The sequence below is a fragment of the Rhinolophus sinicus genome, linkage group LG03 (genome assembly GCF_036562045.2).
Source record: "Rhinolophus sinicus isolate RSC01 linkage group LG03, ASM3656204v1, whole genome shotgun sequence".
Taxonomy (NCBI): Eukaryota; Metazoa; Chordata; class Mammalia; order Chiroptera; family Rhinolophidae; genus Rhinolophus; species Rhinolophus sinicus.
Window position 1 is genome coordinate 81,548,037 of NC_133753.1, and position 22,167 is coordinate 81,570,203.

General features: G+C 44.2%; 1 protein-coding gene, 1 long non-coding RNA gene and 3 other non-coding genes across 5 annotated transcripts in view; 3 read left to right on the forward strand and 2 right to left on the reverse strand.

Moving 5' to 3' along the window:
- Positions 1–1,198: 1,198 nt before the first annotated feature.
- On the forward strand, positions 1,199–1,288 carry TRNAY-GUA (transfer RNA tyrosine (anticodon GUA)). The gene is given in 2 exon segments: positions 1,199–1,235; positions 1,253–1,288. It is a non-coding gene; the product is annotated as a tRNA-Tyr (tRNA).
- Positions 1,289–1,708: 420 nt separating this feature from the next.
- Positions 1,709–4,158, forward strand: LOC109457476 (uncharacterized). Its single transcript, XR_012494837.1, has 3 exons — positions 1,709–2,269; positions 2,569–2,728; positions 3,816–4,158. It is a non-coding gene; the product is annotated as an uncharacterized LOC109457476 (long non-coding RNA).
- A 191-nt stretch (positions 4,159–4,349) lies between these two features.
- LOC141570888 (U1 spliceosomal RNA) lies at positions 4,350–4,513 on the reverse strand. Its single transcript, XR_012495333.1, has one exon. It is a non-coding gene; the product is annotated as a U1 spliceosomal RNA (small nuclear RNA).
- Positions 4,514–9,847: 5,334 nt separating this feature from the next.
- On the forward strand, positions 9,848–10,011 carry LOC141570899 (U1 spliceosomal RNA). The gene has a single exon (XR_012495342.1). It is a non-coding gene; the product is annotated as a U1 spliceosomal RNA (small nuclear RNA).
- A 1,554-nt stretch (positions 10,012–11,565) lies between these two features.
- The window catches only part of SNX6 (sorting nexin 6), a 52,607-nt gene continuing 42,005 nt past the window's right edge, over positions 11,566–22,167 (reverse strand). The window contains exons 12-14 of the mRNA XM_019750455.2: positions 18,773–18,932; positions 18,600–18,685; positions 11,566–13,261 (exon numbers count right to left, since the gene is read on the reverse strand). Coding sequence (XP_019606014.1) covers positions 13,208–13,261; positions 18,600–18,685; positions 18,773–18,932 — 300 coding nt within the window. The 3' untranslated portion in view covers positions 11,566–13,207. The remainder of the gene's footprint in view (positions 13,262–18,599; positions 18,686–18,772; positions 18,933–22,167) is intronic.

Sequence of the window (22,167 nt, forward strand, 5' to 3'; positions counted from 1 at the left end):
TGAGAATTTGTCCATTCAACAACTGTTTCTTGAGTGCATAGCCGGTGCCAGGCACCGTTCAGGAACTTGGGAACAAAAAGACCTCTTGGTGCTCATACCTTAGTTAGAGAAAGGGGGGTGGGAGAAAATGGACAATGGAATCAATGGGTAAATTAATTCGTATGTTAGAAGTCAAGAGCTATGAACACAGAAAACAGATGAGAGAAGGGGGATCGGGAGTTGCAGTAAGGGGCAGGTGGTGTGTTAAACTGGGTGGTCAGAAGAGGGCACATTGAGAAGGTGCCCTGTGAGCAAAGATCTGAAGTGAGTGAGGGAGTTTAGTCACAGGGATGACCACGGAGAAAGAGCATCCTTAGCACAAAGATCAACAGGAGCAAAGGCCTAGGTAGGGACTGTGTTTAGAGACCAGCACGGAGGAGGCCCTGTGCCCCGCGCAAAATTAAAGAGTTGTACAAAATTAAGTCAGAGAGGGGACTGGGTGAGGGTAAGATCATGAGGGTCTTGTAGACCATTGTGAGGCTTTAAATCTCAGGGAACCTGAAGGTTTTGAGCAGAGGAATGGCTTGAGCTGACCCTCCTACCCCCGCTCCCCACCCCCAGAAAAAAAAAATCACTGGCTGCAAGGGTGGCAAGGACCACAGCAGGAGACCAACCAGGAGACTTGCATGATCTGGGAAAGGTGATGTTGGCTTTGAATGGTGGCAGAATATGCCACACCAAAAATGCATTTTGGCGTAATGATAATTTTGAACTAAAGGCACTTGAAAACCATCAGGTGGCTGGCTAGGCCGTTCGCAGCCGCCTACCCGCTGCGCGTTCGGGTGGGTCCTCCTCCTTTCTCCCGGGAGGCCTCCCCCACCCGCCCCACGGGCCCGTTTCGCCAACGCTCCCCTTACCCGCTTTCTGGCCACGCGCTGCTGTCGTCCCCCCTGCAGCAAGGGGCACGGGGAGGGTAAATGAGGCAACTGGTGAGAGCTGGGGCCCAGGCATCCTGAAAATCCTAGTCGGGGCTCCGGGCCACCGCTAAGCCCCGGGAGCAAGCCACGCGCTGAGGATTCGCTCCGCCAGCGCGGAGAGGGAGCGGTGGCAGCGTGTGCCCCGCTCTCTTCAAACAAGGCGTGTTGGATCTCGGGAACTCCAGCGTCCTGGCGTCTGTCATCTCAAGAAAAAGTAATGACCCAGCCCTGGCAGCGTGCGCCCTTCGATAGCTCAGCTGGTAGAGCGGAGGACTGTAGGCTAGACCTGTACGGACATCCTTAGGTCGCTGGTTCGACTCCGGCTCGAAGGAAGTGCCTGACGCTTTTGCGCCACCAGGGAGGGCCACCACCGCCTGGCGTCCAGCCCCACCTTAGTCCGCAACAGGCCTGTGGGTTCTGACCAGATGGCCAACTTTGGCGCCTGGGCTCTTAAGGCTAAATTGGCAGGGCCTGAAGAGGAGGAGGAGGAGGAGGATGCGGAGGCCCAACCAGGGAGCACCCAGGAGGAAAGGGGCTGGGCTTTCGCCAAGAAGGAGCCGGCTTCCCCTTGGGGACGAAGCCGGGTGGGGCGAGGGAGTGTGAGTGCAGAGAAGAAGGCCAGAGGAGTGGTCCTTTGCTCTCTTCCCCCCTGTGGGTAGAAAACTCCAAAGACTCGATACACAGCCGGACGGACAGCATCCCAGAGAGGACTCAGCCGTGGAAGCGCGGTGACTGGAGTGTGGTGGCTCTCTGAAGCCTCGGGGGCCCAGCTGCCGCCCCCCCCCCCCCGCGCCGAGCCCTGAGCCCACCAGCTTTTTTCGGCTCTGGTACGACCTCTCAAACTGGAGACTGCATTTCCCGGCACGTCTTCCTCTCCTGGAGAGCTGGAGCTGCTCCCGGTCTGCCCCCTGCAGTCCCAGCCTTCCCCGCTGACCCACGGCTAAGACGGGCTGAGTGAGCCTGGCTGAGTGAGCCTGAGGCTGTGCCATTGCAGTCTGACAGGGGACCTTCGGGAAGATTCCATTGCTCTGCAGCTACAGAGAGCCCCCAGCCTCGATGAGCCCCCACCATCTGCGGAGACCAGCGGGACAGGGACCAAAGACAGAACCTTAGACCTTCATTAGATATGGCCCCTGAGGGATGCGGAGGTGTGAACCTAGCTTCGGTGCTTCACGGGAATGGAGTGAGGTGGGGGACAGTGGGTTTTGGTGACCAGCGCACGCGAGTGTGAGCTCCAGGATGGCCGACTCTTCCTGTCTGAGGTGTCACTGAGAGTAGCGGAGGAACTCCGAGGCACCGCGCCTCATCCGAAGGTGCGGAGGTGCCTGCCGCCCAGTCGGGGGGTGGGGGTGGGGGGGATACGGGGGTGGCGACACACTCAGTCGATCGAGGGAAGGCCACTTCGGTGTGGCTTGCTGTGCTCCTGTGGGACATTCGCGAAGTGAGAGAGCGGTCTTGGGTGGTGGACACACACCAGATGGGATCCGAAACGTTTGTAAAATACATGCAGCCGGGACGAGGAGTCCAACCGGGACACCGGTGTTTTCTGTCCCTCCCCCCCCTTGGACTCCAGTGCCTCTCCAGGAAGCCACAGAACCTTGATCTATTTCAGGAAGCAGCTGTCTCTGCCAAAGGAATCCGGGCGAGTGGGCAGAGGAGGGGAGTCAAGCCCCCAGACTGGCCACCGCGGCGGGCTTGGTATCTATCTGCCTGGTGAAGCCCTGGACGTGGTCTCCCCGCATAGGCCGATATCCTTTCTCCGTCGCTTCCCGGTAAGCCTTACTGCGCCAAAAAGTGAGCCTAGCTCATTGTGGGCTGGAGGGTGGAGGGGCACATCAGCACCCGGGGGAGGCCAGGCTCTTAGGCCGGGAATATCGGAGCTGAGCCTGGAACATGTAGCTGTGATAAAAAGTAAAGAAACGTACAGGGACTGATGGGGGTGGGGGTGGGGTGGGGCATGTCAAGCACAAAGGCGCCGGTTTGAAAGAGTTCCCACTGGCCAAATCAAGATAATTAATGAAGAAGAAGAAGGAGAAGAAGGAGAAGAAGGAGAAGAAGGAGAAGAAGGAGAAGAAGAAGAAGAAGAAGAAGAAGAAGAAGAAGAAGAAGAAGAAGAAGAAGAAGAAGAAGAAGAAGAAGAAGAAGAAGAAGACGATCGTAACCCATTGAATAAAGTAGGTACAGGGCCTAACAACGACACACCAGTATCAGTAAGCACTGAGCACTAGATCTTGTACTCCAGATACTGTTCTCCAATGAAAGGAACCAGGGCTGCTTGGAGACCTGACTAGCCTCACTTCTTTGGGTTGTCATTTTCCTGTGGGGGCTCCCATGTACGTGTAAAAAAATCTGTATGCTTTCTTCCGGTTAATCTGTTTCATGTCCTTTTGATTCTCGGGCCCTGTCAGATACCCTAAAAGGGTAAAAGTAAAATTTTGACTCCCCTGCAGCTTGAACCAGGGTGGCGCAGTGGATGCCCAGAAGGGGCGGGTATGTGAGAAAAATAAAATAAGGCGCTTACCCTTTACCTGCTTTTTTCTGATGTCTCTACAATGATCACATTGTCCTAAAGTGAGAAGGGGCTGAAGGAGGTTAGGCTGGAGGCTGATGGTGTGGACTAGAGGATCCTCTCCCTGGGATCAGGGACCGGTTTTTGGTTTTTTTTTAATAGCTCTCACCTAGGGGCTGCTTCAAGCAGGTGGTGTTCAGAGACGTTACTGATGAAGCTGAACAGAAAGTTTCCAATTCTGTGATTTCTCTGTAGGAAGGTCACTATTATTTAGTCTAACGGGGACTCAGAGGTAGAACCTGGGAACCTGCTGGAAAACTCTCTCTCTCTCTCTCTCTCTCTCTCTCTAGCCTGAGATCCAGGAATTAATCCAATAAGCATATTAAAAGCCTACAGCCAGCCATGCACTATTCTAGCCAACTACGGAGGAAGCAGTCAACAAGAAAGAGTCAAGGATCCCTGACCTGGAATTTGCATTCCAGTGGGTAAAGTCAGACAGAAAACTAAAACATACATGTAGTCTATTAGATCAGTGTGTCTCAAACCATTATGTGCATGGAGTCAACTGAGAATCTTGTTAAAACGTTAACTCTGATTCTGTAGCTTTTGGAGAAGATTTCTGGGCCTCCCAGCCGGAGCAGGAAGCCTTTGGAAAGATTCTCACCGCTTCGTTTCCAACAGTAGGGAAACAAAAACCAGGTCCGACAAGGTAAAAGCGTACACACAGACGTAAACAACGTAGCACCCGAACGCTAAAAGTTAAAATTCGGAAAGTTGGTGTTAACACGACCTCCTGGTGCCGCCCTGAAAAAGTTGGGCTTCCAGCCGGCCAATTTCTAGGTTTCTCCGCGTTTGGAGTCTAATCTTCAAGACCGGAAAAAAGTCAGGGGAGAGCGCGAACGCAGTCCCCCACTACCACAAATTATGCAGTCGAGTTTCCCACATTTGGGGAAATCGCAGGGGTCAGCACATCCGGAGTGCAATGGATAAGCCTCGCCCTGGGAAAACCACCTTCGTGATCATGGTATCTCCCCTGCCAGGTAAGTATGAGTTGCTCGGCCCGCAGCGGCCCCCACCCTCGCGCTCGCCTCGCCCTTCACGCACGGTCACTTCTCTCACGCGGCCTCCGCACCCTCGCTGCCTCGGGGCCCCTCGCCCCATCCTCGCCCATCGGGAAAGCAACCTCGGGAGCATTTGGATCTCGGGAAGCGCGGGACGTGGGGGCGCGGGCTGAGCACGACCGGCAGCCTCTGCGCGCCCTGCTCATCCACATACGCCACGCCCTTGTCGTGACGTCCCCGGTCCTGTCGCCCGCTCGGATCCGCCGGTGTCTCGCGGGCGGGGCGGGCGCAGGCGGGCGCGCGGGGATGAGTCCGGGACCTCGGGGCGGGGGTAGGGGTGGGGGTGGGGGACCCCGGAGAGGGCCGGATCTCGCCGCGCCGGGTGCCCAGCAGTTAGGCCCCACCGAGGGGGCGGGGGTCAGGGCTCGGGGTTGGTCTCACCACCGTCTCAGCGAAAATGACACACAGAGTGTCAATTAAACGTTAAATACTAAGATCAGAGTTTCGACACCAATTTGATATGAAATTGTTTTAATTCTCATTCATGAGCTTTCTTCCAGATTAGGCAGTAACCCAATCTTGCAACAGTGAAAGGAAAACTTGAACTGAGAATGTTGGCAAGGCGTCGGTTCCCGAGGTAGACGCGTGGGCCGCGGAGGGGTGATACGTCGTCTCTGAAAATCGAACGAACAGAAACGTCACATTTCCGTCCTGGGAGGTTCGGTGGCCTCTTTCAGGTTGTCCGGTTGGTCTTTTTCACTTCCATCCAAGAAAAGTCCTGAGATCAAGTGGGGAGGTTAAAGGTGCATCTCCCCCAGATATGAGCAAAATGATTCAACTATGGTGTTTTCGTGAGTGGTCAGTGCTGCGGCGCAAAGCGAGGCAAGAGACAGGACTAGAGATTATAAGGGTCAGGGAAGGCTTACCTGAGGTTCTCGCTGTGGAAAGATCCGAGGAAACGTATTGTAGCATCCTTTTTGATTGTTGGTTGTTTCAGGAAGTTTCCTTTCTTAGTGTGTATTTCCTAAAAACAAAGGATCCTTTTTACCTAACCCCATTACGATGGTCAAAATCAAGAAATTGACATAGACACGATATTATTTACTCTGCAGACGTTATTCAATTCACATCAATTGTCCCAATAATGTCCTTTATACCAAAGGAAAATTTAAAACCAGGTGTTGCATTCAGCTGCCATGTCTCTTTAACCTACTTTAATCTGAAGTAGTTCCAAGTTGTTCTTTGTATTTCATTACGTAGGCAATTTTGAAGACGACAGGCCAGTTATTTTGTAGAATATATTTCAATTTGGGGGTTGTCCAATAATCACGTTCAGGTACGCATTTTTAAAAAAGACTACATGAATGATTTCGTGACTGTTATGGGTTGACTTGCGTCCCTCCAAAAAATATGTTGAAGTCCTAACCCCTGGTACCGTATTTGGAAATAGGATCTTTGCAGGTACAATCAAGTTAAGGTGCGGTTGCTAGAGCGGGCCCTAATCCAATATGACTGATATCCTTCTAAGAGGAAATGCCATGTAAAGACAGAGATGTGGAGAACGCCATGTGATGACAGAAGCAGAGATTGGGGTGATGTAACCGCCAAGCCAGGGATTGACTGTCACCACCAGAAGCTGGGAAGAGGCAAGAGAAGACTCTACCTAGAGTCTTAGAGCGAGTGTGGCCCTGCCGACACCTGATTTTAGACTTCTAGCTTCCAGAACAATGAGAGAATAGGTATCGGTTGTTTTAAGCCACGCAGTTGGTGACACAGGCATACCTCGGAGATAATATTACAGTTTCGGTGTCAGACCACGATAATAAAGTGAGTATCACAAAAAGCGAGTCGTAATCTTTTTGCTGGTGGATGGACTTGCCTATCCACCATCCTTGCAACATCTGTGAGGCGCACGAAACTGAGGCACAATAAAATGAAGCTTGCCTGTACTTTATCATGACTGCCCTAGCAAATTAATATATTGTCCTCCTCTGGGCATCACATTTGGAGGCACGTGAAGTCAGTTTGTTCAGTTATTGGTGGTGTTAACATCGATTACTCGGTTAAGGTGGTGTGTCAGTTATCCATTGCTGGGTAACACATCACCCTAAAACTGATTGATTCAAATTAATGACCATTTTATTTGCTCATAATTCTTTGGATCAGCAATTCTGGGTTCAGTTGGGCAGTTCTTCAGGTCTCAAGTGGGTTCACCCATATGGCTACAGTCACTTGGGGCCTGGTCAGTCTCAGGGACCTCCATGACACGGTTCATCTTCACCAACCCAGGCTTCCTCCAACAGGCTAACCTCCTGCAGGTTAGCCACCACTAAACTAACCCAGGCTTCAGCTCATGGTGGTCTCAGGACAGCAAGTGAGAGCAAGTCCCAACGAGAAAACGCTTTTCAAAAAATCTCCTGCTTGCGTCACATTTGCTAATGTTCCACTAGCCAAAGCAAGTCACATAGCCAAGTCCAGAGTCAAGATGAGAGGGTATTACAGAAGCACACGGGTGCACATGGGGCCAGTACTGCAACCATCTGCCCCTGGAGGTGTTCGCCAGGCTTGCCCTTTGTGATTATTACATAATTTGTGTGGCGGTGATTTGAAGATATGTAAATATCCTGTTCCTTGTCGAACTTTACCACAACAGTTTCTAGTATCCATTGATGACTCTTGCATTACGATTGCCAAACGTTGATTTTTCTAATTCTATCATTCATTCTATATTTATTAGTTGGTGTTCAATTGTAAGGAAGAACTTTCCTTCCTTCCCTGTCGCGTCCAGCGCAGCAACACGGGCAGTGAGCGAACGAGAAGGGGCGGCGAAGGGTTAAGAAAGTAAGAAACAGAAATCAAGAAAGTTATGAAACAGGGGCCAAGGGTCTCACAGCCTCAAAGGACTGAGAGCCCCCCCCCCCAATCCCAACCCAATGGGGGGGGGGCGGCGGCGGCCTTTTGGCTTTTATGCATGCACACACAAGAAAGCAACATTGTTTTCTCCAAGGTCTATGAATTTCACACATTATACTAAGAAACTGATTTGAACTAATTACCCTTGCCTGCAAACAGCTGGACCTTCAATTTCAGGATGTACCTCCCCAAGAGCCAAAACCTTTATGCTGAAACTTACTGAAATGGATAGATGGAGAACTGATGTTACTGCACCATTGAATCTCTTCCCAAGCAGGTCGTGGGAAGGAATGCAGCCACAAAGGCAGAAGCTCTCCTTAAAACCGGGGAAGGTGGGGGTCTATGCCCACCTCTATCAACCCGTGGGTTCTCCTGCTGGTCCCCATGGGTTCTCCTGCTGGTCCCCATTCGACTGTGCCTGGCTTGAGTTGTCCCCCCGCCCCCATCTTTCTTGTCGTTGACTAACCAGCCATCCTCTGGAGCCTAACAGGGAGATATAAGGTGTAAGCACAAAGGTGAAGCCAAGTCCCTGAAAGAATTAATGTCACAGACTCTCTTTTCTTTTTTTTTAAGATTTTATTGGGGGAAGGGGAACAGGACTTTATTGGGGAACAATGGTCAAATTGTTGTCCTTTCAGTCTTAGTTGTGGAGGGTTCTGTTCAGCTTCAAGTTGTTGTTCTTTCAGTCTTAGTTGTGGAGGGCGCAGCTCAGCTCCAGGTCCAGTTGCCGTTGCTAGTTGCAGGGGGCACAGCCCACCATCCCTTGCGGGAGTCGAACCGGCAACCTTGTGGTTGAGAGGACAGGCTCCAACCAACTGAGCCATCCGGGAGCTCAGCGGCAGCTCAGCTCAAGGTGCCGTGTTCAATTTTAGTTGCAGGGGGCGCTGCCCACCATCCCTTGCGGGAGTCGAGGAATTGAACTGGCAACCTTGTGGTTGAGAGCCCACTGGCCCATGTGGGAATCGAACCGGCAGCCTTCGGAGTTAGGAGCACGGAGCTCTAACCGCCTGAGCCACCGGGCCTGCCCGACTCTCTTTTCTTTAGGGGTAGGTACGAGAGGACAGCAGGGTAGGCTGCTGACCCGCTGCGTGACGACACTTCCTTTATGTACAATCAATACGGTTGTTAGTCAGTTGTTTCTAATCCGTGACTTTTTACTTGGACGTTCAGAGGTTCTCAGATTGGATTTATGGAAGCCCCGTCAAGTTAGCTACCTTTTGAGATATTCATCTAATTTTTGAAGCATTTCCTTATTTTCTGGCACAACAATGTTCCAGGCTCGTCCAGGGATGGAGTCACCTTCTCTGACTCTTGAAAAATCATCTCTGTCTCCAAAGAGCAGCGGTTCTTCTTAGCGGGGAATGGCATTCAGGAAGCAAGAGCAGGACACTAGGTATGCTCATTGCTATTGGGTGTCTTTGCTCCTAGGCCTCTTCAGTGGATGGCGCTGGGAAGTGCGTATATTCCCTACACATATGTGTATCTATTAAAAATAACGAGCCCGTACTGACATCTTCAATTCCAATTTCCAACTGAACACATGGTTCCTTCGTCCCCTCCCCCATTCCATATTTCTTTCTACCTCCTCCAACAGTGAGAACCTTGACTCCCAATAACCATTTACTCATTAGCTCATTCCTACAATACAGCATCATTACACAACTGTTACAACCACATAGCTATCGAAGATAAACTTGCTGTGGGGCTCTTCAGTATTTGTTTGCAGTTCTCGTCCTCATACTCGAAGATGCTTATAGTCAATGTACTGCGCTCAAGTCATCTGTTTGTTTTTTTTTTCCTATTTTCATATTTTCCCCAGACAAAGGGTAGCATACTACACATATTTATGCATTTATATTTTTCGCTTGACACAGTCAGTGCATCATATCTAGAGGAACCTAGGGGTCAAGCAAACCTGCCCTTCACCTGCTCCAGGTCACAAAGTCAGACATAAAAAGGGAAACAAACTAGAAACCTAACCGAGGGCTGACAAGCCCGAACTGCTATTTCCCGCTAGGGGAAAAGATTAGAAAAAGACGGTGAGAAGATCGAACCCCTCGATGTAACTTTAAGCTACGAACGAACACTCCTCGGAACTACAAGAGTCAGAGCAGATCTGACTCTACTTCCGTCGCCCTCGTAGGGAAAAGAACGCCGGGGACGTCACGACAAGGGCGTGTCGTATGGGGATGAGCAGGGCGCGCAGAGGCTGCCGGTCGTGCTCAGCCCGCGCCCCCACGTCCCGCGCGTCCCGAGATCCAAATGCTCCCGAGGTTGCTTTCCCGATGGGCGAGGTTGGGGCGAGGGGCCCCGAGGCAGCGAGGGTGCGGAGGCCGCGTGAGAGAAGTGACCGTGCGTGAAGGGCGAGGCGAGCTCGCGGGTCGGGGCCGCTGCGGGCCGAGCAACTCATACTTACCTGGCAGGGGAGATACCATGATCACGAAGGTGGTTTTCCCAGGGCGAGGCTTATCCATTGCACTCCGGATGTGCTGACCCCTGCGATTTCCCCAAATGTGGGAAACTCGACTGCATAATTTGTGGTAGTGGGGGACTGCGTTCGCGCTCTCCCCTGGCATTTTCCGGTACTAAAAGTAGAAGTTTTGTTACGGGTTCAGCGTTCAGCCGTCTCCCGAAACTTTTTTCCTACGGTGGTTTTATTTGCGCTTGTATTTCGTGCATTTTCTACCAGTTGTTTCTGGTTGAAGTTTTCTGAGCGCCTCATTGGGTTTAAGCCCGCGATCTCATACTTGCTACCAGATTTTGTGTTGAAAGTTCTCTAAGAAGAAAGCAGGTCGAGAAATCTCTTCCCGAAACTGACCCTTGTTCGCCGGAGAACTCATTTCACCGTGACGCGTGACGTTAATTCTTGTCAGTCACGGCAACTGAAGTTTTGGCTTTCTTTGTTCTTTTCTATTCCCAGCTCGGCTTTTTCACCCGCAGAAAACCACAGCGAACCCCGAAGCAAAAGGCTGGTCGGTTGAACTTGGTAGGGTGGGAACGAGCAGGGGCGAAAGACGTCTTGTCCATCCAAGCAGGTCGTTGCTGTAGTTACTTCTAACCAAGCTTACAGCCTGCTTAATGTAGAGCTCTCTCTCTCCCCCTAGTTTTTACATCGCATGTCAACAGAGAAAGAGGACGGGGGCGTGGGTGAAAGTGGACACGTTCCCGTCTCTTTACCCAGAGACGGCGTACGGTGAAGATTCAAATAGCATTTCACGCCCTGGTTTTAAGGCCTTGAGTCGCTCGCTGTCCTCCCACACAGCTTTTCCTTTTAAACCAACCGCCCTTGCCCCCTCTCCCGTTTTTCTCCATTTTCTTTTCTGCATAGTGCCTCGCTTCAGAAAGATCAGTTTGAGCTCAACTTCCATACTTTTACTATTACGAAACATTAAGAATATCGTATAAGCTTTTCCAAACTAGGTACCCGTCTTTCAGCCTCAATGGTCTACACGCCTGACCGCTCACTCTCGTTTGCGATTTCCTCTCTTGCCATCCTCCTCTCCTCGCATAAACCCCATTCGTCTCGCTCCCCTGGTTCCCCACGCCGTTGTTGGCTCCCCTGGCCGTTCCCACTCCCTGGCCTGCTCTGTTCCTCCAAGAGCACAAAGCATTATCACTTGATAGAAACCTAGACTGTCCGTATAGGGCTTGGTCTCTCCCACTTGGCATCTTCCTGTTTCATCTTTTGTTCCCCAGGAAAGATGTTCAGTAAATGTTTAATTGAATGCCACAACTCAATGAACAGTGAAATCCAGGCCTCTCTTTTTTTAAGGGACAAGCAATGAGCTATGGAATGTTTCAATTGTTCTGGAGGTGCAAAGTAGAATCTATCCTAAGTTGAGGGAGTAACATACATTCTATACCTAATTTGTACGATTTGTTAGTGAGAAAATCCTTGCGTGGTGTGGTAGTCATCTCCTTTATACATTAAGCAACCCACTGCCCTGCCTACACACTGCCCCCACCCCAAGTGCTCTAAAATGTAGGGGGCCTAAGGATGTATCGTGCACTCCATGCCCTACCCCCAAAGGCCACCTTGGTACAGACAGACTAGCTGATGGGTATGTGGACCATTATCTTTTTGCCCTGTACTTATATTTCTTAGCATTTACACAGCATCTTCACATTTCCAAAGCACTGTACCAACATTTATTAATCCTCACAACACCCCTGTGAGGTAGGTCAACATGTCATTTATAGCAGAGAAACTGAGGCAGAAAGAGGTCAAGTGAACCTGCCTGAGGCCAAGGGCACCGGGTGAAGGAAGTGCACCAAATCCAGAAGCTAGGGCTCTCCGTCCCATGTTCACCCACTGATGAGCATCACATGGGTCCATTTTGACCAGTGAAGGTGACATGAAGGACAAAACACACAGATCTCTCAGCCAACAGAAAAATCAACAGTTCAAAGGGCATCGGGAAACATTAGAGAGAAACATTAACCAGCACAGCAGTGAGGCAAGAGAACATGCTGCAGAGGAAGGCTGGAATCACCAGTGACTAGTCTGGCAGGCCAAGCCTTCTTCAGGAGGGTTTGGGAAGACGCAAACTAAGAACCCATCTGAGGGGTGACCAACCCAAATGCCTGTGGTTTCCAAACAGGATAAAAATTAGAGAAAGACAGTAGAAAAATCCAACCACTCAATCTAATTTTAAACTAGGTATTACATAATGTTCATTCACATTAGAAAGGCAATATTTGTAATATAACTACTGATAATTAGTATCCTTTTGGACCCTTTATATTGCAGTATCTTCCCCATGTCAAGTGCTATTGTTCTCTGTAGCAGCGCTCTTTCTCTCTACATACCAAGTAGCTCAATGTCATGTCACATGGTTAATTGGCTGAGCTAGGGATGAATCCAGGAAACCGTAACAGACCATATTCTTAGCTCCTGCATTTTAGAAATAGTTGTTCCTAACCTGCCTCTGTCCAATTCCATTTTCTATGAAGTGCTAAAAGCAGAGAAGCAGTTCATTCTTTTGTAAAGGGATTGGTGAACTTGATTCACTATGCTACTTTAAAGGAAGAAAAATTAAGACCTGCTCTGTCTAGCATTATATAGGAGTAGATTTATTATGGCTACTCCAGGTTTTAGAGTGATACAATGACCACAGAATTAAAAACCATCACTGTTATCACTGTTTATTTGACAATAGTTGGTTTAGTCTACAAGTTTAAGGCAAACATACTAATGCATTTGCTTTTTTTCAGAAATCATACTTAGAAAGATTACATAAAGTCTGTCCCAAAACTTCTAAGAAATATTCATTAATTAAAAATAAGTCTGATTAATATGCTTTACCAGGATACATGAATGAGCTAATGTGGTATACAATGTCTTTTTAAAAACAAAATTCAAAAAGGTAATGGCAATCTTTATCTTGTTTGAAGAATATATTTTTGAAAGGGTTAAACTTCAGAAATTACTTAAAGGTAAATAAGATTGGCAGCCATAAGGAATACTATTCATAAAATAAAGTTATAGAGGCTACTTTAAAAAAGACTGAACTTTGGGCTTTTGAGGAGGAGCGCACGAGGAGTGACAACTGCCCTGGGAGCACGCAGGTGCAGGGGTGCGGCCTTCACCAGACTGGCACACCTGTGGACGGCACCGCTCCATTGTTTCTCAAAAGAAAGGAGAGTAGATGCACTTTGTCAGCTGTTTCTCTTGTTTTCAGTGAGCAGTAAATGCCTAACATCATTAAGAAAACAAAAATACAATCTGAAGGAAGGCAGCCCTTTTTAATCAGAAAGTGGAGTGTGGCTTATGTGTCTCCATTTAACACTGCCAGGCAGTTCTGCAGCAACTGTAGGTTACCCTAAAAAGGAAGGGAAAATAAATTATGAAGTTCAAATAGCTTGGAAGAGTCTTACTGAAAATATACACTATTAGAAATCATATAACTTCAAACTTGTTAAAAAAGAACAATTTTAGAAACAGCTATTTATTACATACAAATAAAGGTTTATAGACATAAAATGATATAATGTTTCATGTACAATTATTTTCCACACACTAGATTCTTCAGTAAATTTCCATCTAAACAATATTAATATTTTAAATTATTTGGCATGTTCTAATGAGGGATAAAATATGTCCTCTGTGTCCAAGTTAAACTACTGAACATTTTCTGACTATAAGATAGGTTATCACTTTCCTTTAGCCATTAAAATATTCATCAGCATAGATTTATAGCAATTTTTATAAAAATAGTAAGATTACATACACAAGTATTCTATAAAATTCATACCTAAGCACCCATTTGTAAAAGACATGAACTGGCATCTACATTTAGACATGTATAAAGACAAATTTAAGTATATTTAGATTACATTAATATATAAATGGGGGTGAAGGAAAACCTCTTCCTTACGAGTAGAAAGTCAACTGTAATGTATAAAGAATGATGGAATTAGAAAATGACCATTTGGCAACCATCATAATACTGATTCAGACAAAATTCATGAATAGAAGCTAAAAAGCAGTGTGAGGTTAAAATGCCAATACTGTAGCCATTAGCTACATACAGCTATCTACAGTTTAAACTTACTTTAATTGAAAGAAAATAAAAACTCAGTTCCTCAGTTGCACTACCCACATTTCACATGTTCGACAGCCACATGAGGCTAGTAGTTACCATACTGGATAGTGGTGATTATAGAATAATTCCATCATTGCACAAAGTTCTATTTGATAGTGCCAGTTGAGGGATGGGATATTTAAGAATCCCTGCAGAATACTTCTTAATTCCACAGTGTAAAATATGTGCACTGAATGCAACACATTATCCTTTTGACATTAAGGACATTATTGAGACAACTGGTGGAATGTGAATAAAGGCCTGTGGATTAGATAAACATTGTGTCAGTATAAAATAGTAACTTTGGGGCCGGCCAGGTGACTCGGGTGGTTGGAGCTCTATGCTCTTAGCTCCGACGGTTGCCGGTTCGATTCCCACATGGGCCAGTGGGGCTCTCAACCACAAGGTTGCCAGTTCAATTCCTCGTGTCCCACAAGGGATGGTGGGCAGCACCCCCTGCAACTAAGATTGAACACGGCACCTTGAGCTGAGCTGCCACTGAGCTCCAGGATGGCTCGGTTGGTTGGAGTGCGTCCTCTCAACCACAAGGTTGCCGGTTCGACTCCCGCAAGGGATGGTGGGCTGCGCCCCCCTGCAACTAGCAATGGCAACTGGACTTGGAGCTGAGCTGCGCCCGCCACAACTAAGATTGAAAGGACAATAACTTGACTTGGAAAAAAGTCCTGGAAGTACACACTATTCTCCAATAAAGTCCTGAAAAAAAAAAAGTAACTTTGCCATTGAGAAACCTGTAGACATCACTTTAACCAAATGATCAAAGTTATACATTGCCAGTAAGCATGTGCCTGCTGACAGGATGTGGTGAGAAAATCTGAGCATCAGCTCTGTGGCACTTTTGCCAAAAGTACCTAATATAAACCCAATCATTAGACAAACTCAAATTGAGGGACATTCTGTAGGCCTGTGCTTTTAACAGTGCCCGATGTTATGTAATACAAAGACTCAGGAACTTCTCCAGATTAAAGAAGTTTAAAAAGATATGTGGGGGCTGGCCTGGTGGCTCAGGCGGTTAGAGCTCCATGCTCCTAACTCCGAAGGCTGCCGGTTCGATTCCCACATGGGCCAGTGGGCTCTCAACCAGAAGGTTGCCGGTTCAATTCCTCAAGTCCTGCAAGGGATGGTGGGCTCCGCCCCCTGCAACTAGAAATGGCAACTGGACCTGGAGCTGAGCTGCGCCCTCCACAACTAAGATTGAAAGGACAACTTGACTTGGAAAAAAGGCCTGGAAGTACACACACTGTTCCCCAATAAAGTCCTGTTCCCCTTCCCCAATAAAATCTTAATAAATAAATAAATAAATAAATAAATAAATAAATATGCATGCACTGAATGCAACACATCATCCTTTTGACATTAAGGACATTGAGACAACTGGTGGAATGTGAATAAAGGCCTGTGGATTAGATAAACTTTGTATCAGTATAAATTCCTGATCTTTATTATTATAATGAGGATTTAGGAGAATTACTTGGTTTTAGGAAACTCACACTGAAGTGTTTAAGAGTGAAGAGGCAACTTACTCAAATGGCATAAGACAATAATAAGTGTGTACAGATATGTGTGGGTATGTGTATAAAGGTGGGGAGGGCAGGAAGGGGAGGACAAAGCAAATGTGGTAATATGCACATTTAGAGAATCTGGGTGAAGAGTATCCAGGAATTCTTTGTACTTTTCTTAAAACTTTCTGAAAGTCTGAAATTAAGTGAAAATAAACATTTAAAAATTTTAGCTGTTCAGGTTAATGTCAATTTTTTGCCAGTATAACAATAGGATAGTAACAAATAACTTTGAGCCTGTCTATATTTGTAAAATCATCTTCTTAAAGGTATTATTTCTCAAGTGGGACTGCTGAGTCAAAAAGATGCACACCCTGCAGACACCCCGCCAAACTGCCCTCCCAAAGGGTGTGCTCTAACCCACAACTTTCCAACAGGGCATATGAGGACTCATTTCAAACCCTCATCATCAACATCATCACTTTTTTTTTTTTTTACTGTCCTTATCATACTTCATTAATAAAGAATCTGAAACCATTTGCAAGGACACAAAAGTGATTAAACTACTTAGTTTTCTGTATAACCAGATTTCAACTATGTGGCAACATGTATCCCAGTTATAATAAGTGAAATTCAAAGTACTTTCAAACCATCTTGTTGTAAATTTAACTAATATCTAGTATTTATGGAACAATTTATGTGGATTGTGGGACCAAAATGGGCCTCTGTTCAGATTTATAAAATCATTAAGAGATCTTAGACAACAGAGCAGGGTTTCTCAGCCTTGGCAATCCGAACATTTTGGGCCGTATAATCCCTGCCTTGTGGGGGATGTCCTGTGTATCGTAGGATGTTTAGCAGCATCCCGGGCCTCTACCCACTATGTGCCAAACACAAATGTCTCCAGAAACTGCTAAATGTAGCCTGGGAAGCAAAATTGCCTCCAGTTAAGAGCCATTGGACTAGAAGAGCTATCAGAAAGTTCAACACAGAGAACACATTTCAGAAAGGATTTGAAAAAATATAAAATCTGGAAATCAGAGGCTGACATCAGTCTGTAGTAGGGGTCAGCAAACTCAGTAAAGGGCTAAATAGTAAACATTTTAGACTTTGAGAGACATTCGGTCTCTGTTTCAGCTATTCAACTTTGCTGTAGTTCTGTGAAAGCAATCATAGACAAAGCATGAATGAATGAGCTTGGCTATATTCCAATAGAATTTTATTTACAGATTAAATTTGAATTTCATAGAATTATCACATGCCATGAAATATTCTTTTGCTTTTTAAAAATAACCATTTAAAAACATAAATGCCACTCCTGGCTCACAGGCTGCAGTTTGCCAACCCCTCCTCCATCTGTAACAAAATCCTAGTTTATAACCTCTTTAAAAAGAACAAAAACAATGAACATTAGAAACCAACAAAGGTTTAGTAAATATAAACCATGCCAAGCTTATCAAAGCATTTTCTTCTGACAAGGTTATCAGACCAAGAAATCAGACAACAATATATCTTGATTTTAATGAAGAATTTGACACTTCTTATATCCTTAATAGATAAAATGGAGAAATAATGGTTGATGATAATATAAATAGGTGAATTCATAACTATATAAATAACTACAACCACAGAAAATAAGTTAATACCAATTAGTACAGAAATAAAGGGAGGAACTGATAATTGAGACTTTTTTGGTGCCACGTACTTTTACAATTAGATTAACAAATGTTGATTCCTTGGGTCCTGGATCAAACTTTTAAATAAAAATTTAGATGAAGACATAAAAGGTTAAGTTCATACAAATTACAAATGTCCATCACTTGGGAGGATTAACTAGTATAACAGTGAAGTACTTACTGTATGAGCAAATCCACGTTTCCAAAAGATTGGGATACATTGGGATAAAAGTAGCAAGCTAACATTTAAGACATAAATGTGACCTGCAATTACATTTCAAATATTATATGCTCAATAAATGAAAAAAATTCTAGAGATCTGTAGCACAATGTGAATGTACCTAACACTACTGAACCATAAAATTTAAAAATGGTTAAGATGGTAAATTTTGTTTACTACAAAAATGGAAAAAAAAAGGTGTGATTATAAGCCAAATAAAGCTAGTGCAATATGAAAGTAAAAAAAACACTTATACATATAAAACATGCTGTAAGAAGAAATGTGTACAATAATCCGTCCATGTAGAGAAAAATGTTTTTATTTCCAGGAGTAATATTTTAAAAAGCAACAACAAGAGGGTAATAATATAAAAACCTTGTTGAGGTGTTATGGGATGAAAAATATTTAGCCCAAGGATGTCTAGCCTGGAGGACAGAAGATATACGGATAATACAAACTATTCAAATATCTGAAGGGTAAACTGTAAAAGTGGAATGAAAACTTATCTTTCTTGTATTTTACATGACAAAACTTTCACCAATATGTCAGTTACAAAGAAGCAGATTTGTGTTTAGGCTTTAATAACTTCAGAAGTGTAAATGCTATAAGTGTATCAAAAAAATAACATTTAAAAGTTTATTTAGATTTCTTTAATATTTATTTATAGTTTGGGGAATTTTGAATACATTTTTAATTTTTAGTCCCTCTGAAGATAGCAATATTAAATAAATGTTTAAGCAATATTTATATTAAGAAAGATGTATTTTTTTAAACAACTAATCAAAAAATGATACTGGTTTCCATATTAGTTACTACAGTCTTGCAGAGCTGATCATCAGAGACATTATAGATATTATTCTTGTTTGAATTAGATGACCTTCAAAATCCCTCTCAATCCTAAGATTCTCCATTTAAAAAATTACCATAAGGTTTGGGCCAAGCTTTATCTTTATGTTAACTACAAGAAAGGGCTTACTTCAAAGTAAACACTATAAGGATATTTATCTACTAAAACTAAATATTTTTAAGGCGTGAAATAATCTTGGATAACATAATTCCAATTCAGAAATAGTTCTTACAGTATCCCTTAGAATCAATTTCATAAATGATTCAATTCTAAGTTATAAATTCCTTAAATTATTAAATCTTTAATATGACAATACCTTTGCATGCTTCAGTTCTAACTCTGCCAGTTCCACTAAATTTTTTCTGAATGCAGCAACTCTTCTTGTTTTAAAATCTATGAGTTCTGTGAACAAAAGAAATTAGAATTAGCTTTAATTTATATATACTAATATAAAGCATACCTTATGATTAAAGGTTAATATAACAGTACCTTGTTTTGCAGATTCAGATATTTTTTCAAATTTCTGACAACATAATTGTTGGGACGTTTCAGCTTGCAGAACATCTTTATTTTTTGCTCTTGCTTTATCCAATGCTTTATTAGCATTTTCATAATCCACTAATGACCTAGATCTTCGATAAAGGAGATCCTATAAAACAGAATGCTTCACAATAATATATGCTGCATGTTTCTTTTCTGGTAGTTACACTCCATCCACCACCACCACCACCACCACCACCCCCCCCCCCCCCCCCAATCATCGTCATCAGAGCTAACACTTATACAGTGAACGCCACATTCCAGTTACTCTTCTAAATTTTTTTAATAACAGCTTTACTGAGATATAATTCACATACCATATAGCTCACTCATTCAATGTATACAATTCAATGGTTTTTAGGATGCTCCCAGAGTTGTGTAACCATCACTACAATCAATTTTAGAACATTTTCATCACCCAAAAAGAAACCCCATATCCATTAACAGTCACTCTCCATCCATTCCTCTCCCTCCCCCCACCATTAATTTGCTTTCTGTCTCTACAGATTTGCCTACTCTGGACATTTCATTATATGGAATCATATAAAAAGTAGCCTCTTGTGTATGGCTTTTCCCACTTAACATAAAGTTTCAAATTCATCCTTGTGACAGCATGAATCAATCAGTACTTCACTCCTTTTTACTTCTGAATAATATTTCATTGTACAAATATTCCACATTGATTTATCATCAGTGATAGACATTTGGTTTGTTTCCACTATTTGTCTGAGTAATGTTATGAACATCTGTGTAGAGTTTTTGTGTGGACATGTTTTCATTTCTCTTTTGTATCTCATTACTTAGGTGTGGAATTACTGGGTCACCTGGTAACTCTACATTGAAACTACTGAAAACCACCAGACTGTTTTCCAAAGTGGCTGGCTGCACTGTGTGCGTGCTCCCGTTTCTCCACATCCTTGTCAACACTTGCTATCTTTCTTTCTGATTAAAACTACCTAGTGGGTGTGAAGAAAAAAACCCTCATTGTGGTTTGGATTTGCATTTCCCTGATGGCTAATAATGTTGAACCTTTTTTTAAATGTATTCATTAGCGATTTGTGTATACGTTTATTTTAGTCCTTTACACATTTTCAAATTGGGCTATTTGTCTTTTTATGGAGTTATGAGTTCTTTATATATTTTGGATGCCAGCTTATAGGGAATTACATGATTTATAAATATTTTCTCCTAGTGTGGGTTTTTTTCACTTTTCTTTTTAAAAATTTTTATTGGGGAATTTTGGGGAACCGTGTTTTTCCAGGACCCATCAGTCGTTGTCCTTCAATCTAGTTGTGGAGGGCACAGCTCAGCTCTAAGTCCAGTTGCCATTTTCAATCTTAGTTGCAGGGGGCACAGCCCACCATCCCATGAGGGAATTCAACCAGCAGCCTTGTTGTTGAGAGCGCACGCTCTAACCAAGTGAGTCATTTGGTCGCCCCTCACTTTTCTTGATAATGTCTTCAGACACACAAAAGTTTTTAATTTTAATAGTCTAATTTATTTATTTTTTTGTTTGCTGTGTTTTGTGTCATATCTAAGAAACCAATGCCTAATCGAAGGTCACAAAGATTTGTTTATGTTTTCTTCTAAAAATGTTATACAACTGGCCGGCCTGGTGGTTCAGGGGTGGGGTGAGGCGCCATGCTCCTAACGCCCAGGCCGACGGTTTGACTCCCACATGGGCCAGTGAGCTGCGGCCTCTACAGCAAAGACTGTGAACAAGGGCTCTCCCTGGAGCTGGGCTGCAGTGAGCAGCCAGAGGTCGGACTGGGCTACAGAGTGCTGTCATGAGTGGCCGGTGCTGGCTGGCAGCCAGCGTGAGCATCTGGCAGCCGGCGAGAGCTGCCATGAGCGGTCAGCCAACCAACGAACGGCGACCGACTACCTCAGAGAGGGGAGCGCAAGGCTCATAATACCAGCCTGGGCCAGGGAGCTGTGTTTACACAACTAGACTGAGAAACAGCGGCTTGAAGGAGGGAGGGCGGGGGTGGAAGAAGGGGAGAAAAAAGTTACACGTAGTTTTAGGTCTTACGTTTAATTAAGTCTCTAATCCACTTTGAGTAAATTTTTATATATGATGTAAGAAGGGTCCAACATTATAGTATTCTTTCTCACGTGACTTTTCAGTTGTCCCAGCACCATTTGTTGAAAAGTCTATTCTGTTCCCCACTAACCTGTCTTAACACGTTTGTCAACAATTAATTGACTGTATCAGCAAACTAGGAATAGAAGGAACTTCCTCAACTTGATAAAGAACATCTACAAAAAAGCTATAGCTAACATCACAATTATTATAATGAGAAACTAGAAGCTTTCCCATTAACATTAGGAACAACACAAGGATGTCCCATTTCACCACTCTTTCTCAACACAGTACTAGAAGTCCTAGATAATGCAATAAGAAAAGGAAATAGGAAGTATACAGATTGGGAAGAAAGAAATAAAACTATCTTTGTTCACAGATGACATATGATTGTTCATGTAGAAATCTGAAAGAATCTACAAAAAACCTCCTGGAACTAATAAATGAGTGTAACAAGGTTGTAGGATACAACATTAAAACACAAAAGTCAACGGCTTTCTTACATACCAGCAATGAACAAGTGAAATTTGAAATTAAAAACACAATACTATATTAGCACCCCATAAAATGAAATACTTAAGTATTAATCTAACAAAATATGTACAAAATCTGTATGAGGAAACCACAAAACTCTGAAAAAAGAAATCAAAGAACTAAATAAATAGGTATTTCATGATCATGGATAGGGATACTCAATATTGTAAAAATCAGTTCAACTTGACCTTTAGATTCCACACAATCTCAATCAAAATCCCAGCAAGTTGTTTTGTAGATACTGACAAACTAATTCCAAAGTTTATGCAGAGAGGCAAAAGACACAGAATAATCAACACAATATTAAAGAAGAATCACAAGGTCAGAGAACTGACACTACTTTAAGCCTTACTACAAAGCTGTAGCAATCCAGATGGTGTGGTACTGGATCAACAGAACAGAAAAGAGCCTATAACTAGACTCACACAAATATAGTCAGTCAACTGATCTATGATAAAGGAGCAAAGGCAATACAATGGGAAAAAAAAGTCTTTTCAACAAATGGTGCCGGGAAAACTGGACATTCACGTACAAAGAGATGAATTTATACACAGACCTTACACCTTTTACAAAAATTACCCTAAAATGGTTTATAGGCCTAAATATAAAATGCAAAACTATAAAACACCTAGAAGATAACATAAGAGAAAATCCAGATGACCTTGGGATTGGTGATGACTTTTTAGATACAACACTAAAGGCATGATCTATGAAATAAATAATTGAT